The following is a 22,680-nucleotide window of genomic DNA, read 5'->3' on the forward strand; positions in this document are numbered from 1 at the left end:
AGCCCCACGACTGACCAAAAAAAGAAAAACTTTAAACATGAAGAGAGGTTAAAAGTAAAATAATAAAACTAGACATAAGAAACATAAGAAAGTTGGCTGAAGCCGGGCGCTGATGGCTCACACCTGTAATCCTAGCTACTCAGGAGGCTGAGATCTGAGGATCGCAGTTCAAAGCCAGCCCGGGCAGGAGAGACTGTGAGACTCCTATCTCCAATAAACCACCAGAAAACCGGAAGTGGCACTGTAGCTCAAGTGGTAGAGCGCTCGCCTTGAGCTGAAGAGCTATGGGACAGCACCCAGGCCCAGAGTTCAAGCCCCATGACCGACAAAAAAAAAAAAAAAAAAAAAAAAAGAAAGTTGGCTGAGATCAAAGCATTACAAGCAATGGAGATATTCTGTGAAAAGAGGACTTTAAATGTGTATGCTCACCATAGCAAAGCCCCCAAGTGCAATAAAGGGAAACTGACAAGAGAGTTTTTAAAGAGACAAATTGGGGCTTGGAAGGTGGCTCAGTGGTAGAGTGCTTGCCTTGCATGCCTGAGGCCCTGGGTTCGATTCCTCAGCACCACATAAGCAAAAAGAAGAAAGCCGGAAGTGGCGCTGTGGCTCAAGTGGTAGAGCGCTAGCCTTGTGCTGAAGAGCTGAGGGACAGCGCCCAGGCCCAGAGTTCAGGCCCCACAACCAGACCCAAAAAAAATAAAATAAAGAGAGACAAATCCACCACGGTCACAAACGCGGTACTGTGTGTCGTGCTGACCAATCTCGATCTTCAGGAAGGAGGCAGCGGAGGCCAGCCGCAGGCCGGTCCTGAAAAGGAGCAAAAGGCAGGCCCCTCAGTAGAAAAGCAGCCTGCACTCCAACAGAGCAGGGATGGCTCCACACACAGCACAAGGCAGTAGAGAACACACAGCAAACACCACGCTATGGGCAGGTACAGGAGCAGACTGTGGCCAAAACCATCACTGGTTTTTGTAACTTACCTGATACATCTCCTATAGTAAGTTTAAGCTTTATTCTGTGTCATCTATCATTTACTTCCTAAACCAAGTAACTTCCCTTCAAGTTTTGAAAAAGGGCCTTAGATTCTATTTAATGTTGTAGGATATATTAGTCGTGGTTCTCTATCATCGAATGCATGTGACCGAGTCATGTACTGGACAGTAACACTGTTGTGAGGACCATCTCGCAGTGACGCAAGGGGAATCACCTAGCACTGCCTTCCTCAAAAGGCAGGCTAATCAGCGCTGTATGCAGAAGTGCACACAGTCCCTTACGCTAAGCAAACCTACTCTCTCAATTTTGCTCTGTGAAAAAACAGTTTCTTTTGGCAAAACATCATTTTTTGTGTGTTGGTTTGAATTATCATTCAAGCTGATTAACAGGATTAAGTCATTCTTTAACAAACAATACAGCAAGCAATCAGAGATGCAAACTCTCCATTCCAAAATAACCCAGAACAGTCCTGTACCCTGCTCTTAGTACCCCTGCCAACTCCCAGGAGAGAAGAACCTTCAGAGATGTGTCAAGTCATTCAATGTTCATAATGAGCCAGCAGAAATATCCACAACACGAGGCCAGGCTCCGTTTTATCAGGAGTGATGACACCCTCGGTGATCACGTGACTCTGTACTATTAGCCAGCTACCAGACAGTGAGGTGCAACCACAGGAAAGCAAGTCCTCGCGCCAGGACTGCATCTGAAAAGCCCAAATGGGCATTGCGAGCAGCATCCTGTTCAAAGACCTGGAAATGTCAGTATAAATATAACTCGCCTTCCGCAGTTGGTGACTTATCTCCACCACAGGAGCAGCAATCAGAGTAGAAAGGATCCCCCGATGGACAGGAGTGTCCTCATGCCAAGACTGGACAGTGGTTATAAATTCATGAAGAGGGGTCTGAACAGAATAGAGGAGCTGCAAGAAAACACATCCATTAAAAACCATGGTACAAAAACAAAAACCAAGCCATGCACCAGGAATTACCATAGGACATTTCTTCACCAAAACAAAACCCTTCAGGAGAAAAGTAGCAATAGTAAGAGAGGAAAGAGAGGAACAGTAGAGAGGAGGGAGGGGAAGAGCATCAATAACATTAAGATAACAACTATAAAATAGTGCATTCCTAAGATGATACTTAAGCAGTGTTAAGACTTGATGGCAAAAGTAATGATTTTGGCATAAATTACATTACCTGAGCACAGTCACATCAAATGGCTCCTCAAATAAATAAATACTTCAAAAGAATTCAGTATGAATTAAGAAAAACTGAGCAGCAAGGCGCCGGTGGCTCACGCCTGTAATCCTAGCTACTCAGTAGGCTGAGATCTGAGGATCACAGTTCAAAGCCAGCCCCGGCAGGAAACTCTGTGAGACTCTTATCTCCAATAAACCACTAGAAAACCGGAAGTGGCGCTGTGGCTCGCTCGCCTTGAGCTAAAGAGCTGAGGGACAGCATCCAGGCCCAGAGTTCAAGCCCCACAACCGACCAAAAAAAAAAAAAAAAAAAAAAAAAAAGAAAAAATGAGGCAATGACTTTCAATTATTTCCACCAGCTAAGACAGAGTAAAACTGGGAGGTCAATATTTCATAAACAGCCTCCCATTAAAACATTTGTAAACATCTTCATTAGAAAACAATAGTTGGTCTGGGAAGGTGGCTCAGTGGTAGAGTGCTTGCCTCGCATGCATGAGGCCCTGGGTTCAATTCCTCAGCACCACATAAGCAGAAAAAACTAGAAGTGGCGCTGTGGCTCGAGTGGTAGAGTGCTAGCCTTGAGCTGAAGAGCTGAGGGACAGCGCCCAGGCCCAGAGTTCAGGCTCCATGACGAGCAAAAAAATTTTAAAAAGTTAGTAGATAGAAAAAAAAACAATCAAGGCTCTTTCCAGTAACATGACTTTGCTATGGAAATGGCATGCATTATTTCTAGGAGGAAGCAAATCCAGCATACAAGTTTTTACAAGCATTGGTTGCTGGCTGGGCATGGTGGCTCACGCCTATAATCCCAGCTACCCAGGAGGCTGAGATCTGAGGATCGCGGTTCAAAGCCAGACGGGGCAGGAAAGTCTGTGACACTCTTAACTCCAAGTAACCACAAGAAAACCAGAAGTGGTGCTGTGACTCAAGTGGCAGAGCGCTAGCCTTGAGCTGAAGAGCTGAGGGACAGCACCCAGGCCCAGAGTTCAAGACCCACAACCGACAGACACAGGGAAAAAAAAGAAAAAGAATTGATTCCCGTTTTCTTATATCACACCAACTTCTACCATCAAGGAAAAAAAAGAATCCCTTCAAATCTATGACTCTGCTCCCAACCTGGGGGCTGATGTTAACAATAACAGAATAATCCACTGTGAAAATTAGCATCTCTTCCAGGCTAGGTTTCTCTCCCTCTGAAAACAAGCAGAATGATCATCATCGAACATGTCTTCTATTTAGGGATTCTAGCAGACCGATGCACATGCAGAGGCAGTGCTGATCCCGTTCTGTGTTGGTCCTGCCAGATGGAGGGCTTGAATTCCAGAGTTCTTGCTGTTAAGACTGGCATAGATAAAATATGGGGCTCTGGGCCTATGACCCTCCAACCCACACACTAAGGACCATCTCTCTGAGAGTATCACCACAGGATATGGGTATATTTACCTGAGGGACAAGATTCAGCCACGGCCCCTATATCAGGGCAAGTGGCCAAACATGTACATATGCACCTGTGATCTCCACCCCCCCCACCCCAGTCAGCACCGAACACACCCTTCACCCCAGACCCAGACAGTCGGCACCAGTACCCGCAGTCCTTCTTCCGGCTGTGTCCTGAAGCTCCGTGCTATATATTCCAGCATTTTCTGAAACACTTCCTGGACCTTGTCAAACAGTGCTGTAACTTCTTCATCTGAATCGGTTTTCTGAATCAAGGAACTCCCAGTTACTTCTTTCAAAATGCCAAGAAGTAACGAAACATAAAAAAATCCCTTCACTGGAAAGAAAAGAAGAGCAATTATCTAATTTCATAATTTAGGTAAAGTGTTTAACATATGCATATAATGGTGATGTACAAGAGCCTATTTATTACTAGTGACCCAATACTGAATCCCACATTGGTCAGGTTAATCTAGATTCTAACCTAAACAAATAAAAATTGTGCTACATTTAAGTACAAAATACCAACTTCCCTAGCAATAACAGGACACTGACTCATTCACGAAAGTAACAACTATTGGCTGCATGCATGAACATACAGCAATTGGTAGCATGAACCCAGGACACCTGAATTAAAGCATGTGTATTTCTCTCACATAATTCTCACAAATCACCAACTATGAGAGCAACTGGGAAGGCATGACACCTCTCAAAGTATGATTTGATAATCCTACAACCAACTGTTAAAATTTCCTACACATGGTGGTTATAATTTTCTTTCTCTTCCAAATCATTTCCTTTACTGTACTGAATTTTGCAAATTCACATGTAATCTTTTTATTTTATTTTATTTTTTTGCTGGTCATGGGGCCTGAACTCTGAGCCTGGGTGCTATCCCTCAGCTCTTCAGCTCAAGGCTAGTGCTCTACCACTTGAGCCACAGCACCACTTCCAGCTTTTTCTATTTATGTGGTGCTAAGGAATTGAACCCACGGCCTCATGCATGCTAGGCAAGCACTCTACCACCGAGCCACCTTCCCAGCCCCTCCACATGTAATCTTAATTATATTCTTTGGCCCTGAAACCTTCTTTCTAATCAATCCTGTTGGTAAGAGCAACAAAAGCAGAGCAGAGGACCTGCCCCCATCAAGCCTCACGGGAGCTCTCCCTCACCACATCCCAGTCTAACCTAGCTTTTGACTCATGTACACCAAACACCTTCCAGCCAAATCATGCTGCAAGATGCCTTAACACAAAGCAGTCAGGTGATAAGGCACAGAAATAATGCTCCTTGTGAAGAGGCTGTCATGAGGTGGCCATAAGGGCTTGCCTAGGAAACAGGCCTGCAAACACTAGACAAAGCCACTCAGCTCTAAGGCAGGCTAGATCTACTAAGCTCACCAGAGACAGAGCTAGTTACAACCCCAGTCTACCTGCTGAGATAACAAGACAGATGGTCCATCCTAGCGGTCCATTCCCTGCATCAACGGCCCTGCAGGACGCCTAGGCTCTGCCAGAATCAATAAAAACTGTAAAAATATCTGAAATCACAACAGAAATTTTCAAGGAATTATGATTTAAAGGACACCCACTGGTCCCATGGAAGCTCCTCAGCAGGCCAGGCAGAGGGTGCTAGTCTCAGACCTCCTGCAGGGCAAGGGCTCTCTGCAAACTGACAAAAAGGTAGAAGGCTACAAGTTCTCATTAAAAGCTATTTCATCCTATTTAAGTGTATGTGGTCAGGACAAACTCCTAATGACAAGTCAGAGGGTGCTGCACCCTCTGCTGCACAGAGGGCTGGCTGGAGGTCACATGCTAAGGGTTTTCCTCCCATGGCTCTTTCCAACCTGTGAATCTTTTAGACACCGAGTGTCAGTAAATGAACAAGGAGTGCCTTAATGCTGGCTCTCAGCTCACCGCCTTGTGCTGTCCCCATATCGTATGAGGCAGATGTGGTCTCTGGGGTGGGACAGCCAGCCTGCCTTGCATTCTCTCTGTCAAAGTCCTACATTTGCATTACATTTCTATACTTTAGAGATTTAACATTCCCTTTTAATTATGCTAAACTCTTACTAGGAAAAATCTGCTTTTCCCATAAGCCCTGTTACTTTTTAATGTCTGACTTTGCAGAGTGAATAGAGGTTTATGAAACACATCTATTGTGCTATATTGTGAACACCTGCATGTTAGTGAGCAGGATCCTTAATGTGCTGGGCTACCACAACAGCATCCCAAGAATGCCTTTTCCTAGTGCCTTTGGCATGAAGAATGACATAACTGAACAAAACTAACATAAATGTAACTAACTTCTTAAATTAAAACCACTGGGAGAGCGAAGGAAGGGGTGACACTGTCCAAAAAGAAATGCAATCATTACCTGACTTAGGTTAACTGTAACCCCTCTGTACATGAACTTTATAATAATAAAAAATAAAAAGTTAAAAAGTTAATAAAAAACCCATCTGTGTGAGGGCTCATTAGTCCACGATGCAGTGACCAGTACACTCCAGTCCACCTGGTTAAAATGCAGCTTTATGACTGGATACATTTCAACCAGCTAACAGAAGGATGCCACAGAGTGGCCCAATTCTGAAGACCTTATTTACTGGGTATGTAAATATAAAGAGTGCTCCAGCTTCATTAGGGGGAACTGAGTAACTAAAGATTCAAAATCCTATAGCTTATAAATATGTAAGTCCTGAATGATAAATAAAATGTCTTTATTAAAGTCATTTTGACTGTTTCAGTCATTAAGCTTAAATCACTAAGTATAAATTGCATAATGAGTTTAATGTAAAAGCTAGACTATGAAATAAACAATGCTGGTTCTACTTAACATCTAGTCTCTAACGGAAATGTTAAAGCAATGATGTATAATCCTGAGTGTAACTGAAGGTAACCTCAAGGTGCTGGCCAGTATCCAGCTCCAGCAGCACGTAGAGTAGACAAGACCCTGCCCAAGGATGCTCAGGCCGTGGCTAGATAGGTGGACTGGCTATCACCTGACTAGAGCCTTACTGAGTCTAACTTAACGGAGCACCTCTCCTGAAATAGCTCTGGGCTTAAGGAAATGCTGATGCTCCATAGATCCTGTAACTAGAGTGTACAGCAAAACCCATCTAGAGACAGTTTACTCCACAGAGACCACCAGTGGGGCTAGGGGCCAGTAGCTAGGGGTGGAGGGTAGGGATGGGAGAGGAGAGAACATAGCACCAGTACTCTTCCTGCCAGACTGACACTGATTATGACTAGAAGCCCAAGTGTGACACTCTCCTAGCCACATGGCTGGCCTTCCTGCTATATTCGCATGTAGGCTAAGAGAACCTTCACCCTCAGGAGTTAGATGGTTCAATCATCCTGACATTTGGGCGGGGGGGGGAAGGACTGGATATGAGTCCTAGGAACTGTTACTGAGCTCCTTTTGCTCAAGGCTAGCACTCTACCACTTAAAACCACAGCACCACTTCTGTTATTTGAATGGAGATAAAAGCCAAGTGTGAGTATCAGATATGAGCCACTGGCACTGACACTGGCACTGCTGATCTGACACTCTTGGTGCCATATAGCTATGCCACCATTCTCCTTGGACCAGGGGGTGCTACTCAACAACTCCTAACTCACTCCACCCACAGGAGCGAGGACACAGCAGAACAAGAGGGTTCTTCTGTGAGACTTGCTTTAGAGATGCAGGCTGGGTCATGTCTGCCTAGCAGTGCAGAACCCCAAGACCCTATCAAAACCAGGACACTCCATTGGAGTGTCAGCCTTGGAGAAACCATTCTTTTAGCATAAGTCAATTTGCATAGCACGTCTGTCTCAAAAGCCAGAGTCCTGATCTGCAAGTAAAGGAGCAAGGAAAGAAAGAAAGCACTAGCTTCAAGTATGCATTGCTCTAAAGTAGCCCAATAGTGAATGAAGTATACTGTGCCTGCTTGCATGACTCCAAGACTCTGCTGTAAAAGTTGTGTTTGAAACTTCGAATTTCCAAGGCCAACCATGACAACATCTTTACATACAGTCAAGTAGGTCTGTAAAAGAGAGATGTGTTCACTGTTACCAAGAGATTTAGTCAGGCCCAGCAAAGCTTCTCCTATGTGGTATAGTGCACTCATAAAAAGAGACTTACAAAGATGTTTCTAAAGGAATTTCGATAGAAATTCCCACAAGAAATCAAGATATTTAATTCCACCAACCAAGCACCTAATGCACAAAACTACATTAAAATTATGTTGCTTATACTTTGTGAAAAGATAAGTGCTAGATACTTCAATGCATCTGTTAAATATTTCAAAAGAGCAACAAGGTCCTTAACAGCCACCTGGACAAAAGAAGCATTCCTGGACACACAGCACACCATGAAGAGGAAGGCTCTGTGGCCCAGACTGCTGACCTGGATAATCTGCTGATAGGCATCCCTTTGGAGCTTCAGATGTTCTTCTCCTTGATCTCGAATAAGAGGTAAAACTTTGCTTTCTAACCAAAACCCAGTGTCTTCCAAGATGGACAGATGAGTTTTCCCTTCTGAGCAGAACTATCCGACACAATGAAAGGACAAATCAGTGACGACAGAAGCTCTGGAGCATGCCGCTCACTCCAGACCCACTCGCTTGGACCTGGGCCCACGCAGTGTACCTTATGCTGAATATGGACGCCCAACCGGCAGTGCAGACTGAAGGCTCGCAGTGCAGACACCTGGCTGAAGTTAGGGGACTTCTCACCTGGAGACTGCAGAAGTGATTCCAGGTCTGCCTGTAAAATCCCAACCCAAAAGCCATGTTCAAATGTACCCCCGTAACACCCAAGAAGCAGGCATTTGGGCCACAGGTGAGGAGGAAGACATCAACTCTGGAGAAGCCTTGCCTAGCCACCCAAGTAACACACCGGCCCGCAAGCAGACCCACTGAACCAGAACTCTCCTCCTCCCCAGACTATCTCTCGCCTGGTTCTGCAGGGGATGGTAGAGCTGACGGAGTGAAGACGATGGGAGCGCAGGAACACAATGAAGTGACATTAAACTTTCTCCAAGACGCCTAGAGACCTCAGAGAGAGTAATATGCTCCAAGATGCAGGGATGATCCACCAGAGTCCTACTTCCCTAGCAGCTTGGGCGGAAATGGGGGTTTGGGGCACTACTCACGAGAAGGGCATGGAAATGGACCTACTCCCAATGCAGCCCCCTCCCACATCAGTGCCCTTGTAGATGTTCCAGCTCAAACATCACAATACCATTAGTATGAAAAACATCTATCTTACTGTATCGCTGCAATTTTCATGCACAATCACTCAACTTTCAGAATATAAAGTTACCTTTGACGTCTCAAGTGCTTTCAAAAGATGGTTAAGTTTCTTCCGGGGTGCAGAGAGCAGGCATTCTCGATTCTTTGGATGGGTCAACAAATACTCCATGTAAACCAGTGCTAAGTCAGGTTTTACTGGACGTGTGTCATGGATTTGCACTTTACGCTTAGATGCCATATTACTCTGAAGAAGGTATAAATGAGCAATTAGAGCTCATGTGCCTAGAAAAGAAAGTAATTTCCAGAACACAGTAGTTCTTGATCACACACCTTGGCTCGGGGCCGTTCCTCAGGCAACCAGTCATCCATGAGCTCCAGGATATGCCCCACCTGGCCCCAGGAGCAAAGACAATCCAACAAGGTACAGTAGCTCCTGCCAGCAACACCCTCCTCCTGGTTTCTCAAGACCGAAATCACACCACAGCTGAGTCAAGTACATAAAACCAGGAAAATACGTCAACAACAAATTCGATATATTCCAATAACAAATCCCTCATATTCCCACAAAGGGAGAAAATCCTCACTTCAGATAAGTCAGGGTTGTTCAGACATCGTTGCTATTATATTGATACTGGTTTCTGCAGGACACAGACAGTAACTGTCCCACCCCAAAACACCAAGACAACAACTCCATGAAGGTCTCAGTGACCTAGGATATGTCCTACCTCCTCAAGACCTTTTATTTTTGTACTAGCTCTGTCAGATTCTAGACCAAGAATTGCTAATTTGGAATACAATATCGTTTAGTGTTAAAAATGTTTGTTTTCCATAAATGTGAATAGAAATAACTTATTCTTACTAAGTAATAAGGAAAACTCTAGATCTACATTATCTGGTAAAAGGAGTATGTGAATAGAAGCTCAGTGATGGGGTATATAGATATCATGTGTAAGGCCCTAAGTTTGATTCCCAGCACCACAACAAAAAAAGAGAAAAGAGTGTGCAAACTACATATGCAACTCAAACTTTTCTAACACTCATTTTAAAGTGTGAAGGGGATTGGGTAAATTGAGTTTCAAAGACATACACACCTTACTTAATCTAATCCAAATGTCATTCTTAGTCAATATCTTTTACACCAAGGCTTTGATTCCATGTATGTTTTATACTTACAACATCTCAAATCCAGATAGCTACATTCCCATGTTTAGAGATATGTATAACCAGTGGTGGCTGAGTGGCCTGGAGTTACAACACCAGGTGTTAAACCCCGAGACTTTCAAGTGAAGTCACAGTTCAGTACCTCAGGATCTCTTCTTCATTACCTGACAACTGCAATGCTAACTGAAATCACCCTAGCCGAGGTAGAAAGGTTGAAGCACAAGAGTGTCTCTCCTGCTTTGCTTCTGCGTACCTGAAGAGAGGGACAGCAGACGCTGGCATGAAGGACATCAGTATAAACAAAGGGATCTTGCAGCGTTCATCCTAACAGCAGGAAAAGAAAAACAGAACAAACTCAGGAAATTTGGATACCTCTCCACATTACTCTGAATAACCTAATTCCAAAGGTGCTAAGATTACATTCTATGACTTTCTTCAATGTTTGTAAACCAACCCATTGATAGACCTCAGGTTAGAGGATGAGATTACTATCAAATCAAGGATCCTGAAGGTTTTATACAACTTCACTACTATGCATCTGCTATGTTCCAGGCACTATTCTAAATCCTATGGACACTTGTAATGAGAACAATTAGACCCTGCTGTCATACAGCTTGTTCTGCTCTGAAAACAACAATGAATAATGCAATAAAATCAACTATACTCTTGGTAGATAGTCAATATATGTGAAATTAACTCTCACAAGAAGCAAATCATTCAAGAAGAGTATCTTTAGGAAGACAGTATAAACACACATGCTTACAAAAACAAACCAAGTCTAATCAAAGCCACAACCTAACAGCTGGCAAAACAGGTCAGGGTCTACATGCAGATTTAGTTTCTTCCTCTTGTCAAAATGGACAGGACTAAAAAAGACAAACCAAACCACAGGAAACTGGTACAATGTTACCTAATAAGTGCTAAGGGCTACTAATACAGCTGTATCAGTATTATCATTATTGTAACAAGCAATCTGAGCAGATTTTAATTGCTTAGATTATACCAAGAATACCACTATAGATAGATAGATAGATATAGACTGACAGTTATGTATCAAAACCCATTTATGGTACATAAGCAACTAATGGTAAATTCTAAAGTGAAATAATTTTCCTAACAATACACATGAAATACAAACAGGTGAAATCAAAATCTGATGTGTCATCCGCATACCTTGACCCTCAACACAGAATAAAGAACTATTTCCCTAATGTCACAAATAGCCTGATGCACGTGCTCATACATCCACTGCCAAGGTTCCCTGAGCTCCTAAATTCACTATATCCCAGTCCTAGAGACCCTGTGCATTTGCCACTGTGGGTGGCTTGTTTTATCTTTGGAAATTTCTGAGATAATACTGTTTTCTTAGTCTAAGGCAAAATACTGAGTTTAAAAATTTACTAGAAAACTTGGCAACTGAGATAATTTGCCTTCATGAGCAAAAGCTCAAAAGCTGAGTGCGTAGCTCAGATATGACAGTCACAGAAACAAGGTTTAAAAGTGGTATGTAGTCCAAAATCACAAGTTAGTAGAGTCAAGGATAACCACAGAATCAGAGGGAAACGGGAAAAAATACATACATATCTTTTAAAAATACATACAGCAGCTGCACTGGACATTGATGAAAATGAACTAAGCAACTCAAGGGCAGCAAAGGGAGGGAGGGAGGGAAGGAGGGAGAGGGAAAGAGGGAACAGCTAACACTAAGCAAAAGGAAAGAAATGTACATATCACCCAATGCAGAAGAAATAGTTGTATTGTCAAAGCTTATAGAATTCACAAACTTTATAGACCACAATAATGACAATTTGCCTTGTGAAGGTTAAAATTTGTAAATTTTATGTAATCACTTAATCTTAATAAAAAATTATTTAAAAAACTAATATGTAGTCCAAAATCACAGAAAGTTAGTAGAGTGAAGGATAATTAAAAAAAAAAAAGTTTATAAGATCTACGGTCAGCTATGATCATTCTATCATTAAACTCTATCTTCAAAACCATTATCTGTCTGGGCACCGATGGCTCACTCCTATAATCCTAGCTAGGAGGCTCAAATCTAAGGATCATAGCTCCAAGCCAGCATGAGCAGGAAAGTCTGTGAGACTCTTACCTCCAGTTAGCCACCAAAAAAGCCAGAAGTGGAGATGTAGTAGAGCACTAGTCTTGAGCAAAAAGCTCAGGGACAGCACCCAGGCTCTGAGTTCAAGCCCAAGGACCAGCCCACACATGCTCACACACACAAAAGCACTATTTTTAAAAAATACATTTCAAAATTCAGCACAGTGGCTTAGGCCTGCAATGCTATTCAGGAAGCTGAGCTGAGGACTTTTGTTCAAAGCCAGCCCAGGCAGTAAGTTATATATATATATATATGTATGTATAGTTAGGAATAAATTTGCATTTTTAACTTGTACTATTTTTTTTGGTGGGGGAGTAGGTCATGGGGCTTGAACTCTAGGACTGGGCACTCTCCCTCAGCTCTTCAGCTCAAGGCGAGTGTTCTACCACTTGAGCCACAGTGCCACTTCCAGTTTTCTGGTGGTTTATTGGACATAAGTTTCAGCCTTTCCTGTCCAGGATGGCTTTGAACTGTGATCCTCAGATCTCAGCCTCCCGAGCAGCCAGGATTACAGGCATGAGCCACCTGTGCCTGGCTTTAACTTGTACTATTCTTTTAAACTTGGTTTTGAAATACAAACTTAAAAAAAAAGTAAAGAAGAGACTGAGATCTGAGGATCGTGGTTCAAAACCAGCCTGGGCAGGAAAGTCTGTGAGACTCTTTAATCTCCAAGTAACCACAAGAAAACCAGAAGTGGTGCTGTGGCTCAAGTGGTAGAACACTAGCCTTGAGCTGAAGAGCTGAGGGACAGCGCCCAAGCCCAGAATTCAAACCCCACGACCAACCAAAAAAAAAAAAAAAAGAAGTGAAGACATAATAATGTTTCCCTCATCCAAACTGAATTTGTACTTATGGAGAGCATAGGTGCAACCAAATGCTGGGAAGGGAGATGCCGGTCAGAGCAGCAAAATTTAAATTAGTAGGAGAAGTGAGTTTAAGAGACCTCTGACAATAAGCAACATGGTCACCAGTCAATAACAAGGCACTGTACCATATTCAGAAAACTCTGGACAGAGACTCTGATGTGCTCTCATCACTTAACATAGCTCAACTTAGCCATTCCACAAGTTACACCTATTTTAAAACATCAAGTTGAACACAACACAAACTTAGTTTTTGTCTGTCAACTAAAAGTAAATGAAATCTCACACAGGGCCAGCTGAGGCCTGTAATCCCAGGAGATTTCAAGTCCAGGCTGGCCTGGGTAAAAACACAAGATCCTATTGGAAAAACAGCTAAAGCCAAAGGGTCCAGGAGTGTCCTTCAAGTGATAGAACCTACATAGCAAGTGCAAAGCCCCCAGTATGACCAAAAAAAGTAGAAATAAAAACCACATTGTTCTATTTTGTCTGATTTACACTCTCCACTCTAATGCTACAGAGGTTATGTGTTTCCTGAGCACTTTCAGATGCCTGAGGATACAGCCACAGAATTGTTATAATTACATCTTTTGGTCACAAAAATCCTCTTCTCACCTGCGAGTCAAATTAGATTCCAAAACACTATTTCTGGATTTGGAAAGTCAGGGCTCACCTTGGGCACTTCTCTGGGTTGTATGGGCATGAAGTGAGGATGGATACCAATCAAACTATGACACAAAGGCCACTGCAATGGTCTCATTGTACTGGTGAGAAAACACAACTCCCACTAGATTAAATCAGTCAAACACATCTTGCTCACAGAGGGGCCGAAGCCTCACCTTGAATACCTTCAGGTACTCTGGAAGCACAGATGCAAACTTGTTAATGGTGAAGACTTTGGCTTCCTTGTTGTTTTCCAGACTTCTATAGATACTCTTCCAGAGAATCACAATGACTTCTAGTAATCCTGCCATAGAGGCAACATCATCCACTGACAGCATTTTGTCCAGTACCTAAGACACAAATAATGTATGCTACTGTGAGAGGAGCTAGTAAGTACAGCATGTCAGACCTAACACAAAATGTAAGGAATATAAAGTGCTCTTTAATATTACAATTTTTTTTGGGGGGGGGGAGGGGAGGGGAGGGTGGCGGGGGGTTGGTACCAGGGTTTAAACTCAGGTCCTCAAATTGTGTGACTGTTGCCCTCAGTTGAGACATGCCTCCAGCCAAGCTTTTTGCTAGCTGATTGGAAACAAACCATATCATTGGAAACAAGCTGGCTTCAAACTGCTTTTTTCTATGTCTCAGCCTTCTGAGCAGCTAGAATCACAAGCTTAGCTTATGACATTGATGCTCAGCCATGGAGGGATGTTATTCACTGTTTCAGAATGTCTACTAAGAAGGTAAATTCTAGTCTTCGGAAAGAAACAGAGGCATCGTGCTCATACAAAATAATATTTATGGAAATGAACTCCAGGAAATGGAAACAAGAGCCTTTTTTATTTTTTGTTGGTTGCTAGGCTTGAACTCAGGCCTGGTCACTGTCCCTAAGCTCAAGGCTAGCTCTCTATTGCTTTGACCCACAGAACCACTTCTGGTTTTTGAGTAGTTAATTGGAGTTAAAAGTCTCATGAGGACTTTACTGTCCAAGCTGACTGTGAACCCTGATCCTAAGATCTCAGCCTCCTGAGTAGCTAGTATTACAGGCGTGAGCCACCAGATCCAAGCAAGAGGCTTTCTGTTTGTTGCTGTTTTAGTTTTCTTTCCTCTTTTTCTTGTTTGTTTACCTGTTTTGGGGAGGGTGAGAGGGGGTAACAGAACTGGAGGGACAAGGGGTGAACAAAGTGGTACACAACAGACATTGCACTGAATACAAACTATACAACTTGTGGGTGGAATAGGAGGGAAAAACTAGGAGACAGGGAGGGAAGGGGTGACACTGCCCCCAAAGCAATGTACTCTTTGCCTGACTTACACTGTAACCCCTCTGTACATCACCTTTACAATAACTGCCCCCAAAGCAATGTACTCTTTGCCTGACTTACACTGTAACCCCTCTGTACATCACCTTTACAATAACAATTTTTAAAAATGCATAAAGAATATAGGACACTGTGTCCTGAAGAACAGCAGTAACAAAGTTTAATTTTTATTTGTTCATTAAAAAAATTTAGGAAACAGGCAACATTTTATGAAACATGTCATCCCAGCCCAGGGCCATGCTAATCTTCTCTGTATCATTCCAGTTACAGTATGTGTGCTGCTGATGCAAGCACCAGATCACATTTTATAAAAAACAATTCTATACAATCTCTGCCCTGAGATTTTCTAGAAGCATCTTGTGAGTCTGGCCCTGACAGGACTGCCATGGAATCATGAACTGTGGGAATAGCCAGAATGGAACCCAGCTAGTGCTGCACACCTAGGAAAATCAACATACCCAGCAGCTCAGGACAAAGTCTGTACTATAATCTACTTTCTTTCAAACACACATTTTCTGATCTCTTTTTTTCTTGCTGATCCTGGGGCTTGAACTGAGGTACTGGGGCAGTGTCCCTGAGCTTCTTTTGCTCAAGGCTAGTGCTCTATCACTTGAGCCACAGCTCTACTTCTGGCTTTTTCCTGGTTAACGGGAGATGAGAGTTTCACACACTTTCCTGCCTGGGACAACTTCAAACTGTTATCCTGAAATCAGCCTCCTAAATAAACTAGGATTACAGGACTGAGCCACTGGCACCAGAATTTTCTATCATTAAAAAAAAAAAGTTCAAACTATTCCTACTAAAGGAACAAACACAAAATAAAAATATCCCTAGGGTACCAGGCTCTGCCTTTCTCTAGGTAGGGAGTAAGGGGTTACTCACAGTCTCGTTCTCCTTCTCTTGCTCCTCCTGGGCTTCTTGGTGCTCATGAACAGCTCTCTGGATGCAGGCATTCAAGCATTGGCGAATAACATGGATCAGCTTTGCTAAAAGGTTTAAGATTAATCAACAAATAAATTGTTTCTTTCTACAAAATTAACTTTCTAACAATAAAAAGATTATAATACCAAATAGTAAGAAATATTACATGAAAAGAAATCATTAAGAAATGCACTGGAGCATGAAGCCTGCTAGTGTGACAATATCGGGCCTGTGTGTGTGTGGTATGCATGGTGCTTTGGAGTGGGAGTCCAGACCTATGTTGGCGCAGGCAGTGTATTCACAGGCATACTGGTAGAACTTCCGGGCAGCCGCGTGGTTCATCTGGACTAGTGTGACACAGCGCTCACACCAGACTTCCTCTGGCTGGTTCACAGGCAGGAAAGAGGTGAAGATGAGGTTCACCAAGCGCCGACACACTGGTCGAGAATCCATTTCCAGACGAACTAGAATGTCCTCCATGGGGCATATTTTCCAAAACTATAGAAAGAAACACACGCACAGGAGGAAATAATTGATTGTTCTTATAATCTTGAAAAACACCAAACCATAACGAAAGAGAAACCAAGCTTCTATTGAAGAAAACTCATTTCAAATGACATGCAAAAATCTTACTTGTGAAGAGAATAAATCAATCTACATTTTAAGAAGTGCCAATACATAAGGCAGAAGTATAAAAGTTAGGGAGGAGGGCAATAATAGTTAGCAGGCTGCAATGCACAGTAAACACTCCAATGATAGCTATGACTACCAAGCTAACCATTTTTACATTCTTACAATGTCATCACCTTGACATGGACACCCACTCCTATCTTCAGAAGCACAGGGTATCGCTCCTGAGCACCACAGTGAGCAGCCTCCATGTCTAAAACTGGACTTGTTATCACACATTCCACCGTCTGGCCTCTTTATTGGTCCCTCCCTCCTCTAGCCCATCATCAACACGAGATAACTCGCACAAATCAGAACCACTCACACCCAACCCTCTACTGAAAGGAGATGAAAGAGAAACATGCACTGGCTGCATGAGGCTCATGTCTGTGATCCTAGCACTCAGGAGGCTGAGCTCTAAGGATCGAGGTTCAAAGCCAGCCCAGGCAGAAGTCCGTGAGACTCTTATTCTAAATTAACTATTCAGAAAGAGCCAAAAGTAGAGCTGTGGCTCAAGTGGTAGAGCACACTAGCCTTGAGCATAAGATGCTCAGGGACAGTACCTGGGCGCAAGACTGGCACAAAAAAAAAAGAAAAAGAAAAAAAAATAGCTGGGTGCTGGTAGCTCACGCCTGTAATCCTAGCTACTTAGGAGGCTGAGATCTGAGTTGAAAGCCAGAGCAGGTAGGAAAGTTCGTGAGACTTTTATCTCCAGTTAAACACCAGAAAACTAGAAGTGGCTCAAGTGGTAGAGCACTAGCCTTGAGCAAAAAGAGCTCAGGTTCAGCACCCAGCCCTAGAGTTCAAGCCCCACAACCAACAACAACAACAAAAGAAATTAACATGACTCTTTCTGACACTAGAAGTAGAACCAACAGGACAAATGTGTCCACTCCTACCATAGCACAATCTTCCTTCCTAGTACCTCAACACCCCAAAAGTGATTCTAGGCTTGCTTGCCCACCACAAAGCTTCAAAGCTAGGAAAGAACATATGACATTTCCTTTCTCTGTACCCATACAGACCTCTACTGTTTTCAACCCTTCAGCCCTGTCTTACTTGGTACCTCCACAGTTCTCTTGGGTATATGCCATTAATTAGTAGGAACCATCCTATGTACATTTCCTTAATCCTTTGCAAACACATCTACACCATGCCAAGCTTGATCTTCAGATTCAGAAGCAAAGTTTTAGCAGGTAATCAAAATTATAGCCAGCTTTTTGTTGAAAATGACATGCTAACTCCAAAATTTACAGTGAAATGTAAAGAATCTAAAATGGAAAGAAGTCAGGTACAATGGCGCAGGAGGTGAAGATCTGCCCAGGCAAATGCTAGCATGACCCCTATCAACACAAACCAAGTGCAGTAGTTGTGCCATTCAGATGTGGTGGTGTACACCAATCTTTTTTGCCCCAGGCAAAAACCTCTAGAACCTATCTGAAAAATAACCAGAACATAAAGGGCTAGGGATGTGGCTCAAATATTAGGGTACAAAGCCCTCCCTCGGCTCAAAACTTTAGTACCACCAAAAAAAGAAAACTAGCAAAGAGTGTATAAGATTAACTGTAAGACTAAAACACCCTGGATACATTCAGAAAGTACACAGCCTACAATATACACAAAAATTCCAAAGTAACACAATTGGGCATGACTTCAGGATTCTTACTGCATGGACTCAACACGTCCTTCGTTTTTTGACACAAGTCCCCTTGAAGTAGGCCCTGAGAGGAGACTTGAGCTGGTATAGCTTCTTTCCAGGCTTTGCCTTTGTTTTAGGGATTTTAGAAAAACCAAAACCAAAAACCTTTAAACAAGGTTAACTAGACCTTGGCTCCAATCAGCCCAGTTCCTGGAATGGAAAGAATACCTCTAGGTCCCCCTCCCCTTAACAACCTAACCCACCTTGATTGTTGAGTTAAAGACTGACCCATAAAACAGATAGGTTGTAATTGGGCTCCAACTGGCTCCAACACCACGTGTATACAGTAAACTCTGCCTTATACTGGCCACCAGTGTGTGGTCTGGTATTACCCCATTGGTCACCTGCATGTGACCAGGCTTGACCTCAAGGATTTTGTCTTTAAAAACCAAAGTATGTGGGCTGCTGGGGGGTCTCAGTATCAGCTCCTGAGCCTGTACTGCGACCCTGACTGGTCAGTGTAGGAACTTTCTCAATAAACAACTTCTCTATTAACAACTTTGTTGTGGGGGGCTCTGTCACTCCGGACGACTAGGTGGGCTTGTCTGCCTGAGTAGGGGTCTTCCTACTACAACCTGCAGTGACAAAGCTCCCCAGGCAATGGTGAGCAATGCGCCATTTTCTTCAGAGATACACAAGCATACCCAAGTGGTCACATACTACAATACTTCCACTGCTTCCATGCTTTTTCATTTACATACTTGCTATCTCCACAGGAGACCCACAAAAAAATTCCCTTTTATAGTGCTAGGGGACGGAAGCCAGCACCATGATGCTACCACTGAGCCACACTGCAGCTCATCATAACTTGTGTGAATACACGTAAATCCAGCTGATGCTACACTGAAGGACAAATCACGTTGTTTTCCAAATCCTGTGGCATAACAATAGTATTTTAATGTAAATGAGAACTGTTACATGGAGGAAAAGCTCACAGTATTACCAATTAGCAGCAAATCCAATTCAGCAATATTGCCACTGACATCCTTGTCAAGAAACTGAACACAACTGGAGCGGGGAGAGAATAATCACAACAGCAGTGTGTATGGTGCCCAAGGAACCTTTACTATGAGGCAAGGGTCTTTGTTTCCTTTGTGGAAGGGAGAAGGGCTTCTAGCCACATTTCCAAGTAATGTAGGTGCTAACAAGGTATCAAACATATATTACATCATTTTAGTCAACACTTATTTTAGCCAACACTTCCACATATGATCAAAAGACAATTTAAAGAGATTTGTAATATTAATGACTTTGAAAAACACACATTGATATTCTTAGAACCTTCAATAAGAAGCCTAAAACAAAATTTTATGATAAAGAACTAGGCAAATACAACATATTAAACTGTTTAAAATACGATTACTCGGATTCTTAGAATTAAAGTTTGTCTTCTGTTGGATGAAACAGCTGTGTCATTTTGTATCTTTAGTAAAAAGAAAAGTCCTATTTACCCACCTTTGCAGCTCTGGCAGCTTTGATTTTCAGCAGCAAGTCCACAAAAGCCACTCTTACTTTCTCCGAATTATCATGGAGACTGTATCTGAGCCCTGGCAATAGTTGTTCTAATAAGGGGTGGCTCATTTTATTATCCAAAATGATGGGCAGACACTACAAAAAGGAAAAAGTTCAGAATTAGTATATGTGTGTGCGTGTGTGTGTATATAGAGTGTTCAAAAAAATTCACTTAAGATGTTCAGCTCCATCTTTCCAAACATACTAGTGAAAACACTCCTACAGAAAACATTTTTCTACAAGTTTCATATATCAAAAAATATACTTTTGGGGGCTGGGAAGGTGGCTCAGTGGTAGAGCGCTTGCCTTGCATGCATGAGGCCCTGGGTTCAATTCCCCAGCACCACATAAGCAGAAAAAGCTGGAAGTGGAGCTGTGGCTCAAGTGGTAGAGAACTAGCCTTGAGTAAAAATAAGCTCAGAGACAGTACCAGGACCTAAGTTCAAGCTCTATAACCGGTTTAAAAAAAATACAATTAATGAGTTAGTAGGATTAACAACTGGCAATAAGTCCAGCTACTGTTTCACACAAATGAGACTACAGTAGTTATTTTTTAAAAAATCTGCAGTTGGTGCTTCTGGGTCACACCTGCAATCCTAGCTACTCAGAAGGTTGCCACATAAGGATCACAGCTGAAGTTCCCAGGCAGGAATGCACAAGAGATGACTATCTCCAATCAATCCTTGTTAGGTCGGGCTGGGGAGAATAGGTCCCCCACCTCCCACCCTTCCTGAAGGAAAGCACCTAGCTTTACCAGAAATCACCCGCCCCAAACTGACAATCACCTATAACTGTTAATCACTGGTCAACTACCTGACTGGAGTCAACAAAGGACCTCAGGCTCTGAGGTCAATCCCCTATGTGCTGCAGCCCCACCCTCCTCTCTTCTCCTTGCCTTTCCCTATACCATCTCTCTCCACAAGCTGCCACCCTTCAGGCTGCTCTCTGTGCTCTGCACACCTACATCTGGTGTAGGCTGGCAGCTTGGTTCTCCTAACAAACTCTCTTCTGCCTGAACTGTGTAATGCTCTCCTTTCAGCAATCTTTACAGTCACCAAAAAGCCAAAGTGTAACTGTGGCCCAATGGTAGAATGCTAGCCTGGAGCAAAAAATCTCAGGGCCAGCCTCTGGGCCCTGAGTTCAAGTCCCAGGATTGGCCTGCATGCACGCACGTGCACCTCCCCACCCCACCCCCCCAAAAAAACATTCAGTTTTCTTAGCTAAACTATGGAGGTTCTGAATTGAAAAAAAAAAAAATCACTATTCCAGGCCAGGCCAGGTAAAAAGTTCTCAAGACTTCATCTCAATTAATAGCAGGGAACGGCAGCACACACCTGTCTTTCCAGCTACAGGATGAAGAATAAGAACTACAGTACAGGTCAGTCTGGGTAAAAATGAAAGATCTTTTAGTGAAATAACCAGAGCAAAGAGCAGAAAAAGTTTAGAGGTATAGCTCTAGTGGTGGACTGCTTGTCTTTCAATTGGGAGCCGCCCCTGAGTTCAGAATAGTACTACTAATAACAAGAAAAAAAAAGTGAGTCCCATAACCAGAAATGCCCTTCTACAGGATACAGAACCAGAAGCGCCTTACAGTGGGTTCAAATTACGTAAGGAAGGAAATAGACAGACACTTAGGAGTTCTGCTGAGAGTGGAAGGCTGCTCCGACTGACTACAGTAGTACCTAGGCACGCAAAGGAAGGCTAGACGGAGGTCCTACAACGGGGACATGCCAAGGGAAGACCTGCTTATTATCTCTGAGCCAGATTTGCAAAAACATATGAGGAACAGGAGATGCCACAACAAGGACACAGAAAACAGAAGAAGCAAGTAGATAAACAAAAAACTTGAAAGGCCAAAGACCACCCCTGAACAGACCTGCTTTCCTGTGAGAATGGGAAAAGTCACTGGCTCTATGCTCACAGTGCTGGGAGCCTGAGTGTCTAGACAGTCCATTCCAATGGTGTTACTATCTCCTCTTAGAGCTTTATACGCTCCAGCTCAACCCCAAAACGCTTAGCACCATGTCTTGGCAGACTCTGGCCTACTACCCTCATTTTATCATCATATTAAGTAGAGAAAAGGACTATCCAATAGCTAAGTTGTAGTTTCTATAAATCCAGATCTACTTGGTTCCAATTGCTTAGGAAACAAAAGTGATCCACTATGGGTGGTGTTGATTGGAAGATGGTATGTAAAAGCCACACAGATTAGTCCCAAAACACTCCATGTACAGGCTCAGTGTAGAGCATTAAAAGCATAATCTCTCTGAAAAGAGGCTTTTATATAATTTTTACTTATGAAAACAGCAGAGACTCCTTAAATAGGAAAAAGAATTAGCCTTGTATGTTGCCCAGTGGTTAGGTGAGTGGTTGGCCTTGCTGACCCGGGTCTCTCATATTCACCAGATCATGACACTGGCTGGAACAAAGCATAGAACCAGCAAAACACCCCAAAATCTTACCTGGAAATAGAGTGCCAATACGATCCCTTAGAGTAGGATAACAGGAAATTTTAAAATCTTTTTCCTTCTCTGTAGTTTCTACGTATCTCTCTGGTTTTACAAGACTACTCTATATAATATTACTTATATAACTTTACAAAGCTTACCTTAAAGACAGAACAACGAACATCAGCTGAGCTTGTATCAAATGCCAACTCCCCGATTACTTTCTTCAAGAGGTCAATAAGAATGGCAGGGGGCATCATCTCCCAGTATTTGCAAGTTATTTTACAAACACCAAGAATGCCTGTAGAACGGACCATAGGATAAGGGTCTTCTAAAAGGCTCTAAAGGTATAAAAAGTAGAAAAGGAAAAAGGCTTAAAAATCAGAAGTAATTTTCCTGTTATAGTTTGTTTTATAAATCTTTCTTAGCCCTCTGGAAATCT

At 42.9% G+C, this 22,680-nt stretch overlaps 1 protein-coding gene and 1 non-coding gene across 2 annotated transcripts in view; both read right to left on the minus strand.

Moving 5' to 3' along the window:
• Ncapg2 (non-SMC condensin II complex subunit G2) overlaps nucleotides 1-22,680 on the minus strand; it is a 60,896-nt gene that overhangs the window by 13,058 nt on the left and 25,158 nt on the right. The window contains exons 12-24 of the mRNA XM_069997207.1: nucleotides 22,400-22,579; nucleotides 19,735-19,887; nucleotides 16,187-16,409; nucleotides 15,873-15,976; nucleotides 13,845-14,018; nucleotides 10,280-10,350; nucleotides 9,196-9,349; nucleotides 8,936-9,109; nucleotides 8,261-8,377; nucleotides 8,019-8,159; nucleotides 7,557-7,656; nucleotides 3,778-3,965; nucleotides 1,772-1,912 (exon numbers count right to left, since the gene is read on the minus strand). Coding sequence (XP_069853308.1) covers nucleotides 1,772-1,912; nucleotides 3,778-3,965; nucleotides 7,557-7,656; nucleotides 8,019-8,159; nucleotides 8,261-8,377; nucleotides 8,936-9,109; nucleotides 9,196-9,349; nucleotides 10,280-10,350; nucleotides 13,845-14,018; nucleotides 15,873-15,976; nucleotides 16,187-16,409; nucleotides 19,735-19,887; nucleotides 22,400-22,579 — 1,920 coding nt within the window. The remainder of the gene's footprint in view (nucleotides 1-1,771; nucleotides 1,913-3,777; nucleotides 3,966-7,556; nucleotides 7,657-8,018; nucleotides 8,160-8,260; nucleotides 8,378-8,935; nucleotides 9,110-9,195; nucleotides 9,350-10,279; nucleotides 10,351-13,844; nucleotides 14,019-15,872; nucleotides 15,977-16,186; nucleotides 16,410-19,734; nucleotides 19,888-22,399; nucleotides 22,580-22,680) is intronic.
• Nucleotides 15,173-15,284, minus strand: LOC138810244 (U6 spliceosomal RNA). The gene has a single exon (XR_011367055.1). It is a non-coding gene; the product is annotated as a U6 spliceosomal RNA (small nuclear RNA).

The sequence above is a fragment of the Dipodomys merriami genome, unplaced genomic scaffold, assembly GCF_024711535.1.
Source record: "Dipodomys merriami isolate MVZ:Mamm:240054 unplaced genomic scaffold, mDipMer1.0.p SCAF_5, whole genome shotgun sequence".
Taxonomy (NCBI): Eukaryota; Metazoa; Chordata; class Mammalia; order Rodentia; family Heteromyidae; genus Dipodomys; species Dipodomys merriami.